Source organism: Nuphar pumila, chromosome 5, assembly GCF_984573655.1.
Source record: "Nuphar pumila chromosome 5, dmNupPumi1.hap1.1, whole genome shotgun sequence".
NCBI lineage: Eukaryota > Viridiplantae > Streptophyta > Magnoliopsida > Nymphaeales > Nymphaeaceae > Nuphar > Nuphar pumila.
The window spans coordinates 129,377,357-129,391,269 of record NC_143253.1 but is presented as its reverse complement, the minus strand read 5'-3'; the positions used below and the strand labels follow the sequence as shown (position 1 = coordinate 129,391,269).

At 41.7% G+C, this 13,913-nt stretch overlaps 2 protein-coding genes across 2 annotated transcripts; both read right to left on the bottom strand.

Annotated features, from left to right (window-relative positions):
• Positions 1-2,476: 2,476 nt before the first annotated feature.
• Positions 2,477-3,190, bottom strand: LOC149838688 (uncharacterized). The gene has a single exon (XM_090008297.1). The coding sequence runs from the start codon at positions 3,188-3,190 to the stop codon at positions 2,477-2,479; it is 714 nt and encodes a 237-aa protein (XP_089864423.1).
• A 5,341-nt stretch (positions 3,191-8,531) lies between these two features.
• Positions 8,532-13,012, bottom strand: LOC149838687 (GDSL esterase/lipase At2g23540-like). Its single transcript, XM_090007764.1, has 5 exons — positions 12,772-13,012; positions 11,752-11,882; positions 10,591-10,839; positions 9,461-9,716; positions 8,532-9,025 (listed from the first exon to the last, which is right to left on the bottom strand). Exons 1-5 carry the CDS (start codon positions 12,998-13,000, stop codon positions 8,805-8,807), a joined length of 1,086 nt encoding a protein of 361 aa, XP_089863890.1. The 5' UTR covers positions 13,001-13,012; the 3' UTR covers positions 8,532-8,804.
• Between the last annotated feature and the right edge of the window lie 901 nt (positions 13,013-13,913).

The following is a 13,913-nucleotide window of genomic DNA, read 5'->3' as shown; positions in this document are numbered from 1 at the left end:
AGGCCGGGGCGGGGCACAAGGTCTCCACCCCGGTCTGGTCTCAAAATACTGCCCTCCATCTCTTCCTCCATCCCTCGCACAGGTTTTAATTTTAACCTACATCACCGGTCCAAACGAGGCGAGGTGGGGCAGGACCCCATTTTCCCTCAGTCCATTGCCATCCTTAAAGAAGGATTGAGGACGAGGCGGGGCGAGGCAAGGCAGGGATCAAGACGGAGACAGGGCGGGGGAAAGCGTAAGTCTATCCCCGTCTTCAACCCTGCACGGGTTTTGATTTTAACCTTCATCCCCATTTTATGTCCTCTATCCCCTGTCCAAACGGGGCGCGAGGCGGGGCAGCATCTCCTTTCCCCCCGATTCACTGCCATCCCTAGTAAAATCTTCTTTCCTACAATGAAAGTCTCTCCATCTCTTCTGCCTTACAACAAAGAACACACCAATGTTGTCAGTTTCGGGCCTGAATCGTTTGGCCAACCATTCGGGTGAATCCATTGATACCCATTCTCAATTGAATCATTCTGAATCGGCTAAAAATAATTTAAAAAATATTCATGTCAATCCAAACATGACACATGATAAAACCATTAAAATAATATTAAATTTTTATTTTTAAATAATTTTTACATTTATTAAAAAAATAATCGATTCAGGTTAGTATCTTATCGATTTTTTGTTGATCCGACATGCATCGACGACCGATACAGGTCTATTCAGGCCGATACTGACAATATTGGAACACAAACCCCGGGCATCGAACTGGTGACGCCCTTCAACTTGAACATCTTTAAGCCGACCCGTGCAGAACCCTTGCGGGCCACGTATGACGTACTTGGGAACGTGTACTTGACGGCCTTGGCCACCAATTACGCTGGCCATGTCTCTTCAATGAGATGTGGATCCACGTCAAAGGTTGGTGGCATTAGACACAAAGTTCCATATCATACAATAAGGTAGTTATGTACCCACAGAGATAAACCCATTTACACCATTAAAGTATTTCTAGACCCAACTCAATCCATTACTTCTTTTCTTTAATGTGCGTCATCCGTCTTCACATGTTTGCCAGTGAAAAAGGTGTAGCATCTGTTTTAACAAACAAAATGCTTTATTATATAGACTTCCATGCTTTTTTTTTTGGACAGAAAAAAACCCAAATATGTAAAATGGTATGAACCAATATATATATATATATATATATATATATATATATATATATATATATATATATATATATTAATTTCACTGTATAGATGCCATCTAGATGCTTGGTTTTATAGAAACAAACTCCTGGATCATCTGGAAAATCAATTTTCATAAATATTCAAGTATAAATATCATATTTTATGATCCAATTACGATAATCCAACAGTAAATTCTATAAAAAATAGACCATGCCAAATGCATCTGCAAGATTAGATTTATAAAAAAAAAAACTATAAAAATCTCCATTCATACCAGCAAACATATTTGATTGGCAAACATATTTCAATTTCTCAATTATAACTAATGCAATGACAAAAAAATAAAATATGACACTAGAAAGAAAAATCAAATGACAATGACATTTAAGTATTTAACTTTTTTTTTATGATGAAAGAAAACCTTCAGTGGAAAATGTGCCAGCAAAACTCAAGTTGAGGTCACAACCGCTCAGCTGGCGCAAAAGAGCAACTAGATGTTAACAATATATGAATAGTGACCACACACACCTTTCTAGAAAAATGCAACGAGCTACTCCTGGCAGAGATTTGGCCCAACGTCCAACACAACCAGTCAGCCTGTTTGGCTTGCACAGACCCACTTGGAACCTAGAGTCCATCTAGGCTAACCAAACCAGAGTTAGCCTGCTCGGCTTGCATGGACCCACTTGGCCTGGATATAGGGCCCATGCCCCCAACTAACCAAGCTATCTTGGCCGTGACAGGCCTCAAAGCGAAAAACTCCACATTTGCATCAGGCATGCCGTCACAGAGACACTCGTGTCGTGTCTACTCATATACTGTTCTTAAGCAAATATGACTCAAGAATAACATGTACGGTGTCCTTTTACCGTGTCACCGTGATTCAAAAGTCACCATTTCTCATTTTATCCTAAAAAGAAGGGGAAAAAATAAAAACCACCACAGAAGAGAACGAATAGACTGAATCAAATTCGCAAAGAAGATCCCATACATCATCACACTTACCTTCAAAAGCTTCTCCAACGAAGAAGAAGAAGAAGAAGAAGAAGAAGATTTTACAGTATGTTTAATTAGAAGACTAAGAAATGAAACCACCAAAAACCAGACACATTTTCCCTTTTTTTCTGTACCCCAAAATCCCATCTCCTTTCGGAACAATAATCCCTACGTATAAATCCCCTCTACAAAAAAAAAAAATCGAAACCACCATCATCATGTAAACAAGAAAGAGGGTGAAGAACAAGGCACCCAAAAAAGTAGTTCCAGAGTTTCTCCACACACCCGTCGGAATTTCCTCACCGGAAGCTCTTTCCAGGCGCCGGAATCGCCAAATCCGACATTCCGTTCACTCCCCAATACTCGTCGTCAAGCCCCTCGCCTCCAACGCCCTGCCAGAACGCTCCATCGCCGGATTCCGGCACGCCCCACCCGGATTTCCCGATACCCATCTCATCGAACCCCATACCGCACGCGCCAACCAGGTCGGACGGCCACCCGAGCCCGCCGAACGGCTCCCCGAAGCACCCACCGGACGCGAGAAGCGAGCTGAAGGTGCCGGTGACGTCGAGAAGCCGGTCGCCACCGAGATCATCGGAAACGGCCGATCCCATCGTCGGGAATTCGTGCTCTCCGGCGATCTCCTCGGCGGGCTCCGGCTTGGGCTGCCGTGCAGGCGGCTGTTTCGGCTCGTGCGTCCGGGAAGAGGGCTTCACCTTCGCTCGTGTCGAGCTTTTCCGGCTGCCTCCGCCCACCGGAATGTTCCTCAGGGAGCCGCCGAGGGTCCAATAGCGCCGGCACGACTTGCAGAAGTGGCGCGGCTGCGAGAGGTTGTAGTTGTTGTAGTAGGAGAACTTGGTGTTAGTGGAGTCACAGCGCGGGCACCTCTGGGTCTCATCCTCCAGCGCCGTTTGCGGCTTCGCCGGCCGTCGCTCGCCGGACGGCCTCTGCGTCTTGTCACCCTCACCTGGACTGAACAGAGGCAGTGTGACGTGCGTTTCTACCTCTCCCATCTCTCTCTCTCTCGACTAGGCCAGCCTGTGTATGTGTGAATCGGTGGAGTAGATGGGTGGATGTTTCTCTCTCTAGAGTTGGTGGTGATGTTTAAGAAGAGTGGGGAGTAGGGTCTGACTCTGAGCTATAGATCAGCTGAGCAGCTTGACGTACCCTTCTTTTTCTGCACATTGACCAACAACTCCCTGGAGTAAGCGACCCATTTATATATAAAATGATTCTTTTTCGTCGAAAAACACACAATAAAAGTGTCACTTTCTACTAAAGCGACTATGTTGAACATATTTGAAATATCAGATTTTATGAGAAACACTTCGAAAAAACTCCCTTGTCTCAAGTCAAGAACATATTTGAAATATCAGAAATCCATGTCTGAAACCGCATTTCCAAGTACGCAAGAGAAGAGAATTAGGGACAGATATGACAATAGAGGAAGAGTTAGGGGTATTTTTATAATTTAGAGGGCACCATGTGGCGAGCTACCGGCATCAGAAGCCGAGCCAGATGAGGGGATTCGACTCGGCGTGTACGCGTGAAGCGGTGGAACCGGAACATCTAACCGTCAATGCCAGAGAGCATGTACCGACAGAATCATTATGTCGGGCGGACAGCCTCTCATGTGAAGTCACCGCATCTGATTCGCCCCAACTCTCTCCCGTGTGGTCCCAACCTGACCAGGACGCTTACGTGTCGGATTGGATTGAATCACACATTCAGATACTGGAACGGTTTTGGATCCGTTTCCACGAACCTTATTATATAAAATCCATTTTTTATGTTTTGATTAGTCATAGTTGAAAATATTGTTTATGACAACATGGCGATCATAGTATTAGTCACAAAACCATTTAACTGAAAATCTCCTCCGAAAAAAATAGTCTTTTATAACTTTTTTTTGGTTTTAGTACAGTTAGTTTCATGTGAAACGGGTATGATTTTAACTATTTTAAGAATGGGACAAAGCATCTGCTTCTGTAGAGTTCGTGACTATTTTCTTTCTTGTTTCTATTGTACTGTGAGAGCGGATCAGGTCAAGGGTGGTACTGAAGGAAGCAGATCAGGTTATGCTGAACATGAGCGTTTTTGCTCATGCCGACATCGTGGCCGTCTGTTTGCATTTTTGATGAATGCCACGTGGTTTTGTTGCCTTTTAAAATGCAAATCGAATGGCTTTTTTTTTTTTTTTTTACAGTCCATTTCCTACGGTTAAGATGCCGTTCATCTACAACGCCATCGATCGGTCGACAGACTTTTGAAGACGCCGATTATTTCCGTTCATCGCTAGATGAACGGCCATCTCTTGCTCTGCTGCTCTGTGGTACTACTGTACGTCACCCACGGAGTCTAAACAGAGAGGGAGGAAGATGATCGGTGGCGGACGTACGTCTCGGTCAGCGTGAGCTTCTTCAGGCCGGTTGCGGAGATGTTAACTCCACCGTTTGCAGCTGACACGTGTCCCTCCTCGTTTGGTGATCCCAGTCCCAATCAGATCCTGCGGCTCGTGAGTTGGTGAAGGCGACGTCTTCCTAACGTTCTCTCTGGGGCGCTTGATGAACAGAATCTAATGGCCACGGTTTTTTGTTTTAAAAAGTTTATTCGTCGTGGTCCTCAAAAAAAAATTTTTTTTTTTTTTTTGTGGGGACCCACCTGAAACGTAAGCAACGGCTGACAGTATTACCAGTCTTGGGCACAACGCTGATCTGTCAAATCAATCTGGCCACCTTCCACACCGCCCAATCTGCTCCACGCCCATAGCGAGAATTGGTGTTAGGTGGGCTTGCTGTTTTGATTGTGAGGTTGCATAGGATTTTTGAAAATAAAAATATGATTTTTGAATGGTTAAACCCACCCTTTTTTTTTTTTGAAAATCAGGCTGGGGTTAGGCAGACGCCGCAGACCCCCACCAGTAATTATTCAACCTACTATTGGGTTTTGAACTTGCAACGTCCCACCATAAGAGACGTGCATTGACAGCTCTTATCTTGCAAGGCACTCTATTCAAATCATTGGATGCCACAATACTTTCGAAATTGGGGAAGGCAATGGGCTGGCCCGAACCCACCCCACCAGATGCACACTAGAACCTGACAAACAAGGGCTCAACCCTAACCTGCCGACAACCTAATCCTACACCTATCATGTCAAAACCGAGCCTTGGGTCCTTCAGGGGTTTGGGCCTAACGAAAGAACCCTTGCTATTATTCTTTCCGACCAAAACCCTTGATTAGGCCTGACCATATCCAGGTTTATTGGGTTTCAAGCGCGGGTGTCAACGGGTCGGATCTGGTTTAGTCTCAGGTGAGACCATACCCGGATTTGTTTTGAGACGATGGTACCGGGTCTAGACCCGGGTCCAACAGGACCCACCGTAAGAAACCACACCTGAGTCCTATAAGGATTACATGAACCAGACCAGGTTCCCGGTAAAATAATATTTTTTACATTGAAAAGCAAAGTATCTTAATCAGAACACCAGTTGGGCCGTGGTCTGGTATGAAATTTCACAAACTATACACAACTCCATATATTAGTCGGACACTTTAGATCTGACCCAGATTTTAATTGGACCTCCTTCTTTGTCACCAAACCTTGATCCTACAGGCCTTTCCCAAAACCTTGATCCTATAGGGTTTGGTACAGGTTGAGCCTGGATCAAACCCGACCCATTGACACCACTAGTTTCAGGCTGTACATGGAACCCAAACCCAGTCCATACAGGGGGTGCTACAATACTACAATCTGTATTCTCTAAGGGTATTCAAAAGAGTGACAAAAGTTGAAGTTATGAAATGGATCCAGTTCGATCTTAAAAAATGAAATGGATTCATATCCAAGCGAATTAACAAATTCATTCAAAATGATAAAAGAAAAACAATCATTATTTCTCACTTTGCATTTGCAATGACTTGATAAAACTTTTTCAAAGTTCAAACCCATGAAAAGCAAACATTTCAAATTTCAAAATGCCTTGAAGGCTTCTAGGGAGTTTGAAGCTAACGGCTATATAAAGTAGCGGGTATTTGAAATTTCAAATGATGACCAGCGTGTTTATCTCTTTCCCTTCTTTAAGCCAACAAAAACCAGCATTTTGAATTTCAAAGGCCATAGGCCCACGCAATGAGAAAGTTACCAATGGTCTGAAAAATTGCATCTCTGTTGAGTTATTTCAAATAAAAACCTTGAAAATGATATTGAAATAAGAACCAAATCTTTTTCTTTTTCTTTTTTAATGGGCAATCCGGTGCGGGATTCGAACATGAGGCCCTTCCGTTATGATAGTTCGGCCTAACCACCCAGATATTGGGTTCAATTCCTCCACCCCACCCCACCCCACCCCACCCCACATTTGAAATTTTTGTCAGAGAATTGGGATTTGAACTTGCAACCTCCCAACACAAGTGGAGCCCTGTTGTTTTTTTTTTTTTTGTTATGACAAATCCATCAAGATTGAAACCTAATTGACCTCACCCCATAATGATAAGAATTGGGATCAGGTGCAATCACTTTGCACAAATGCAATGTGCCGCTGCTTTTGATCACCTTTAAACTAGACTGGTTCATGGAATGGGTTGGGTATCCGATCTTTTAACAGCCCTAGTACCAAGCCATCCAATTCCCAGAAGTAGGGGTGTCAACAGGTCGGGTTTGGTTCGGACCTAGGTGGAACTGGACCCAGATACCATAAAAGAAACCATACCTGAAACTTATAAGGATTACATGAACCAGACCGGAATCACACCCAGTAAATTTATATTTTGTATCCTTTTTTTACATTGAAAAATTGTGAATCTTAGTAGGAACTCGTGTAGGGCCCTTGTCTGATATGAGAGTTCACAAACTATACCCTGCTCCATAATTAATCGAACCCTTTGGGTCCAACCTGAATTCTATTGAAACCTTCTTATTTATCACCAAACCCCACTCGTGTCTGATACTGGTCGGGTCCCGGCCAAACCCAACCCATTAGCACCCCTACCCAAAAGCCCCATCTCTCAATTCCCATAGAATTTTCAATACGACACAGCAAGCCTTCCTCCAACGGAAAAGGAAACGAAGCCGGTGCAACAAACTACAAAACTTGGTACCCTTCACCTCAAATCACCAATTAATGATCCAGACCCGAAAAATACCAGCCTAACCTTCCCTCAAGAATGACAAAATATCCTTGCAAAGTTATTCGTCCAGGTTACATTCTCCCACTCGTGGAAAGTCCTTTTCCTTTGAAACGGCCACATGGGAGGGAAAGTGCTTCCCGACAAGGGAGAGGTATGAACCAATTTTGACACTAAAGTTGTTTTTTGGCATTTATTATACTAAAAATGATCAATTGTGTAATTTTTTTGCTGTAAAAAGACCTTTTTTATATTTTGTACAAGCGAATTTCCTTAATATATGTGAACTTCCCCTCAAATATCTAAATATATGAATTTTCTCTTAAATATGCAAATTTTCTATCTCACGTTTGCGAATGTCCATGTGCCCCTTATGCAATTTTATTAAAAGGTGGCTCTCATATTTTGGAGACATTTACAATCATGAGTTGCAAAGGTTTTCAAAATGTGCACACCTTTTATAACTAAATACTCACATTTGGGAATGTTCTCTGTCTATGCCTCTTATGTTATTCTAGTAAAAAGTGTTTGCACATTTTGAAGACCTTTACAACAATTCATGGTTGCGAATGTAGTATTGTATTTGTGAATGTCAAGGCATGTCATGCAAAGGGTCTCATGCCTGGTATTTGTAAAATTGTCTCTAAGGTAAAGAAAAACTTTTATCAGTGCTTCAAAAGCGTCGCTAATGATGGTTTAAAAGTGCCGCTAAAGCCTTTTTGAAGAAATTCACATATTTAAGAAGGAATTTATATATTCTCATATTTAAGAGAAAATTTATATAATTAAGAGAAAATTTGTATATTTGGATACTTAGGATAAAGTTTTCATGTCTAGAAAAATTTGCTTGTGCTAAAGGTAAAAAAATCTTTTTACAACAAAAAAATTTGCGAATTTGAACATTGAGTGAATTTAAAAAAAATGTAAGGCATTTCAGAAAATGCATCATTTTTGTCATTCAATATGATCATTTTTTGTTTATTATATGGGTTCCAACATATGTTTTTCTGTTTGTTTTCCGAAAAAAAAGAGATTCTTTCATAGAAAAGGGCATGAAACAAACGCCCTTTTGGGGGAGGGGTTTCGAAGAGAAAGGTTTTATGGATGCTGAAAGTTATTTTGTCTTTGCCAGGTACTCGGCCAATTACGGAATCTGTTTTCCTACGAATTCCAAACAACATTCACGCATGTGTGCGCACACGCGCATGCCACAAAACAGTTGGAGCATTTTCTTATTAAGCATTTTTTCAAACACAAATAATCAAAATACAAAATGTATAAATAAGAGATAAACACATCGACATCAAGGGGGGGGACAAGTGAAAACATGATAGAGGTAGAAATTCACTACAGAAAGATAGTTGGCATCACAACACTGGCCTTCCATCCATCGATTTGTCATCACTTAATTAATCACCTTCTTGATCACAAAAACCAGAACACAACCAGAACAACCCTCAACAACAACCCAACCACAATAGTGAGTGATATGTCAATTGTGTTACAAATGCCACAGAGTGTAGAGATTTATCGGCGAAATGTATCGGTCGCCATGGACGAGTTCCTTCACGATCACGAGGTTGGCGGCCTCGCTTGGATGGTAAGGATCCCAGAAGACATTTTTGGATCGATCATCACATAGGGAAGATGTTTGTCCGCAAGGGATGATGCCTAGAAACCGTCCACCAGAGCCACAGCAAGCCTTGCTTGCTGTCTGAAACCCTGCATCAGAATATTAGACCTATATCATTGAGATAAATATGATAAGCTACATTGCAATATGAACAAAGCAAAAAAGAAAACATTTTTGTATAATTAAAAATTGCTCCTGACATTTGAAACTTTTTACTTTTTAAAAATCAACTGCAATTAATTAATAGTAACTTATCAATACAAAAATTTCCTAATTTTCCCTCCAACAATTAGAATATACTGTTGGTCTTATTAACTAATCTAGGATTGTAAAGCTTATGAAATAGATGGGTTTTAGTTGGATATGTACCTTTCTCAAGATCATAGACCTAGTCATGCTGGCTCAGCCGGACGTAATTAGTGTGATTAATAATTAAATTTATATTTTTTCAATTTCTCAAAGCATATTTCTTACACTAGTAAAAAAAAACCTCCTCAGAGAAAGAGAGAGAGAGAGAGAGGAACCATATTTGGGATAGTTGGAGATGAGCTCCATGACGAGGTCATAGACGTTAGCCAGGCAGAAGGTGGCGCCGGGAAGGTTGTCGTTGAGCTGGGCCAGCAAATCCTTGAGTTTAGCGTTGTACTGGAGGGCCAGCTGGTTGGGCAGGTCCACGCACTCGTGCTCGCCCAACCCATTGATGGTCTTCTGGTAAGGGATGCAGCCTATGGGCCCCACATTTGCCACCACAAACTTCCTTGCATCCAATCTGTACAGCCTCTGCTTTTGAAAATTGAAAATTAATTATCTTTTTTTTTTATAATAGAAATTTACAATTGATGGATTCAATTTTGCATAAAAAAAAACAGAAGCGTGTGGATACATGGGCATGGCTTTCCCTAGACCCAGAAACAACTGATGATTTTGAGAACATCATGGTTTCAGCGAGATACTAATTTTGAATGGCTGGCTAATTTTACTGAAAATAACACTATATTTAAAATTCTAAATTGAAAATATCGTACTTTAACATGATGTTAACCCATTATAAACACAATGAGAAAATTGATATTTGCAGTATTTTTATATTATTTATATTTTTACTACATACACACATAAATATTATAATGCCTTGTATGATAATATATATACACAGTTTTTTGATAAAACTAGATTTTTGAAAATTAGATTTTTCCCTCGCCGAGATTTTCCCGAGAATAAGATTTGCTATTATGGTCTTTGGAAAGTGAGTGGGAACTCAAAGGTCTACCATTTTTAGATGAAAACTGGAAGCCAACTCTCAACACCATAGCTCATGTTCTCTCGGTCAAAGCGGGTCCAAACATAGGAATGTTCTCTCTCTCAACACCATAGCTCATGAAGGCTATATATGTAACCAAACAGGTGTATCATGCCAACAAGCCTAGCTGGGTCTAGACCTACATAACTGGTCATATAAGCTGCTGAGCCAGTAGGGTTGGACCCGCTTTGACCTAGGTCTAGTCTTGTAGAGACAAGACTAGAATCATGACCACTAGGACTCAGTTTCATAAGTGACGCGGCTAAGTCATCCTTGAGTATATATTAATAGACACTAACCATTTAAAACTGAGAGAGAGAGAGAGGGAGAGAGAGAGAGAGAGATTCACAGTACAGTTAATTGGGATCTGAGGTTGGTGATGAGTTCATCAATGAACTGGGTGGGCGTGTAGGTGAGCCGCTCTGCAACCGAGATCACGGGCAGGAGGTAGTTGTTGAGGAAGTCGTTGGACCCGACGGTGACCGAGAAGATGGAGTCCTTCATGATGTAGTCCCTGGCTTTGGACTCACCCAGCAGCTGGTCGTACTCCCTCCTCGTCGTGTTGAAGTTATCGATCTGCACGTCCATTCCAATCCGTCCGATCTGTTGCAAAACCACGCCCAACAAATCCCGAGCACACGATCACCCATCAGTGAGATACAAAAATCATTGATTCAAGTATCAAACATCGTTATCATTTTTCTTGACCATTAAAACAGCGTAATGGATTTTGAATTGGATCTAGCAACACAATATCAAGCATGGGCCCTATTGGATCATGAAATCTAATTTAATGGTCTCGGTTAGATCACCAGATCCACCCACCACCCACCGGAATCAACACCTTGGTAGTCCTACAGTTTTTTTTTTGGATAATCCAAGGCAAAACCCTCCATCACCGCACCGTGGCTGGCCTCCCATTGGTAAAACCTTTAAGGTCCTCCCTGCCCACCGAGGAGTACACCCAGCTTCGACCTTGCGGCAAGAGACGTCACCCGTGGGATTTGAACTTGTCACGTCCCGTCAACTTGGTAGTTCTACAGTTGGTAAAACCCTCCATCACCGACCTCACCTTGGCTGGCCTCCCTTTGGTAAAACCTTTAAGGACCCTCCTGCTTGGGGGAGTACTCCTAACTTCATGAATGATGCCCTTAATGGGTTTCAAACTCGTGACATCCCATCAACTGGGTGACATTCTCAAGTCGCCCCTACCAGATGAGTGCAGCCCATGTGGGTAGTTGATGCCGTGGATATGAGACACCTATTTATCAAGTTAATGGGATGGCTATGCATTGTGCCTGATTAATTATCTCAAACCTGCCTGGTTTAAACTAATAAGCTCACTGCGCACATCTATCAGTTGTATAGGACATCTTCGATGCCATAGGCCACTAATGTGGGACTTGACTGGCTCGGACCCGGTAGTCCTGATCCATTTGCACTTGGCATTTGCTTCAGAAATGAAACTTATTTTTGTCAATTTAGAAAAGGTCAAAGGACTATTGGTCAACTTACAAAGATCCTGCCGGTCTGGTTCAGGATCCCTCCTCCTCCTGATGCATAATTAACCCCGTTTAGGATAACAGTTCCCGTTGTGTTTGGTGAGAGGAAAGGAAGAGCATAGTTTGGCTGCCCAAGCTGCTCCCCTGCACAATCCCAAAAAAAAGGGTTTAACAAACTACCAAAATTAATTAGCCTTACAAAATACAGATGCAAGTATCAAGAACCATTATCACCCTCCCAAAGCTGGGTTGCACACAGTCCATCTTTTAGATGGACAGCCACCTAGGCTCCTGACAATGTAATTATATCCTAAATATTATAAAAGCAGAAGCAAGGGCATCAGGTGCAAAAAATTGTATGCTTTAACTTTTTTATTACTTGACATTCTTGTCATGTGAGTTGAGAATTTTATTAAAAAAATTTATAGGCAATAGTATAGAGCTCTTTCTCTCCAACGTTTTTCTCCCCCTTTTTAATAGCCATAGACTGAAAATATTTTATAATATTTTAAATTTATCAATATGTTTATGATTGCCATTATTTTTCCTTTCAATCTTAGATTTAAACCTGTTTTTTATGGCCCGGCCATAATGAGCGCACTTACTTAAATTTCTCACACACAGGAATCCTCATCAATGCAAGTAAACAAGCATACAAACAGACACTTGATAGCATACTGACTAAAATTAAAAGATGATTTTCTCTAATAATCCAGGAAAACCACCTCACTCAAGCACGAGTTCATTGGTGGAAAACCCCCAGCCCCACCTTGCCCACCAGGGAGTACGGCGAGGCTCACCTATGGGTTTCAAACTTGTGATGTCCCATCAGTTTGTTGACTATGATGAGTTGCCCTACCAGCATGGGCAAAATTAAAGGATGGTTAAAATCATTACTACTTGTAGGCACCACGTGAAAGATGTCCATGTTCATCAACTCGAAAAGTTAGAGTTTGTGAACTTGGCCATGTTTACAATTGATGCCATGTAAAGGCATTGAGTTGATGAACTTGCAGACACTAATTAGCCTTACCAACTATGTCACCAATGGTCCTGCCATTAGTGTAGCGTCCAGTGGGTTGTCCTCCTGAATACGCGAAGTCAATCCCATTTGGCGGTAAGTCGGCCTTCGATAATGTCGAGAGGTAGTTGTTATTTCCGGCATCGACCAACGAATCGCCAAAGAGGAAAGAGGCACCAAGAAGGCCATCACCATTATCTGCACCAGTGCTATGAGCCAAGAGGCTCAGAACAAGCACCATGAATGGAATGCAGGAGCCCATAGCCATGAAAGATGCTTGCCTCTCCCAAGTAAGAATGTGTAAAGATGACCATCAACTTGTAAGGAGAAAACTTGATAGAGATTGTGTTTGGTTTGACTCTTATAATTGAGGGAAGCGAACTTTGGTGAGAGATTTCTTTGGTTGGTCATCCATACACCAAGCATGAGTACTTTTCGTGTGAAGACACGTTTGTTAAAAGAAGAGTTTTGGATACTCCTTTAAGAATCCAAGACAAATAAAAACTTTCTCTAGCTTGCATTATAGGGACCCAAAACAAGGATGGATGTTTCTAGAACCAGTTTTTTTGAAGAAATTTTTAGAACCAGTTAAGATCTAGTTAAACTATCATATCATTATACACGTGGACGACCCCTTACGGTCTTAAATCTTTTCTGCAGTAGTCAATAAGAATATCAACATCATGTCTTGTTTGGTTATCTGACGGACTCATTTCCATGCATTAAGTCCAACTAACATCTGAATTCTAAAACCTGACAGATTGTATAATCATATGCAGTGAGGGTAAAAGAGCTAAATTAATCAGTTCTGGATCTGGTCAAGCTAAATTAATCAGTTCTGGATCTGGTAAGTACTTTTTTTATCCATGTCCAAGTGGACTACCCCAACATTCGATCACGGGGGATTTAGTAATGCTCGTATATCTAATCTGAATCCAAGCCAACACCCTTGGTTGCCAACTTCCTTTCCTTCTTTGACCGAAGGAATCCACGACTATATAAATTTGAACAAACTGTACCAAGCTGTTAGTTGAAATTTAGGTGTGGTTTGAGGGACTGCCTTAAATGAAAGAAGGGAAGAAAAAGCAATATGGGACACGAAACACTAATTTTGATTTGTGTGTCACATTATTTCTTGAAGGGTAGAAGAAGCA

Excerpts from the sequence above, each read along its gene's own strand:
- LOC149838688 (XM_090008297.1), bottom strand. The coding sequence starts at position 3,190 with ATGGGAGAGGTAGAAACGCACGTCACACTGCCTCTGTTCAGTCCAGGT.
- LOC149838687 (XM_090007764.1), bottom strand. The coding sequence starts at position 13,000 with ATGGTGCTTGTTCTGAGCCTCTTGGCTCATAGCACTGGTGCAGATAAT. Across the intron at positions 9,717-10,590 it reads ACCTCAGATCCCAATTAACT|AGGCTGTACAGATTGGATGC; the intron begins GTACTGTGAATC and ends TTTCAAAAGCAG. Across the intron at positions 9,026-9,460 it reads CTCCAACTATCCCAAATATG|GGTTTCAGACAGCAAGCAAG; the intron begins GTTCCTCTCTCT and ends ATTCTGATGCAG.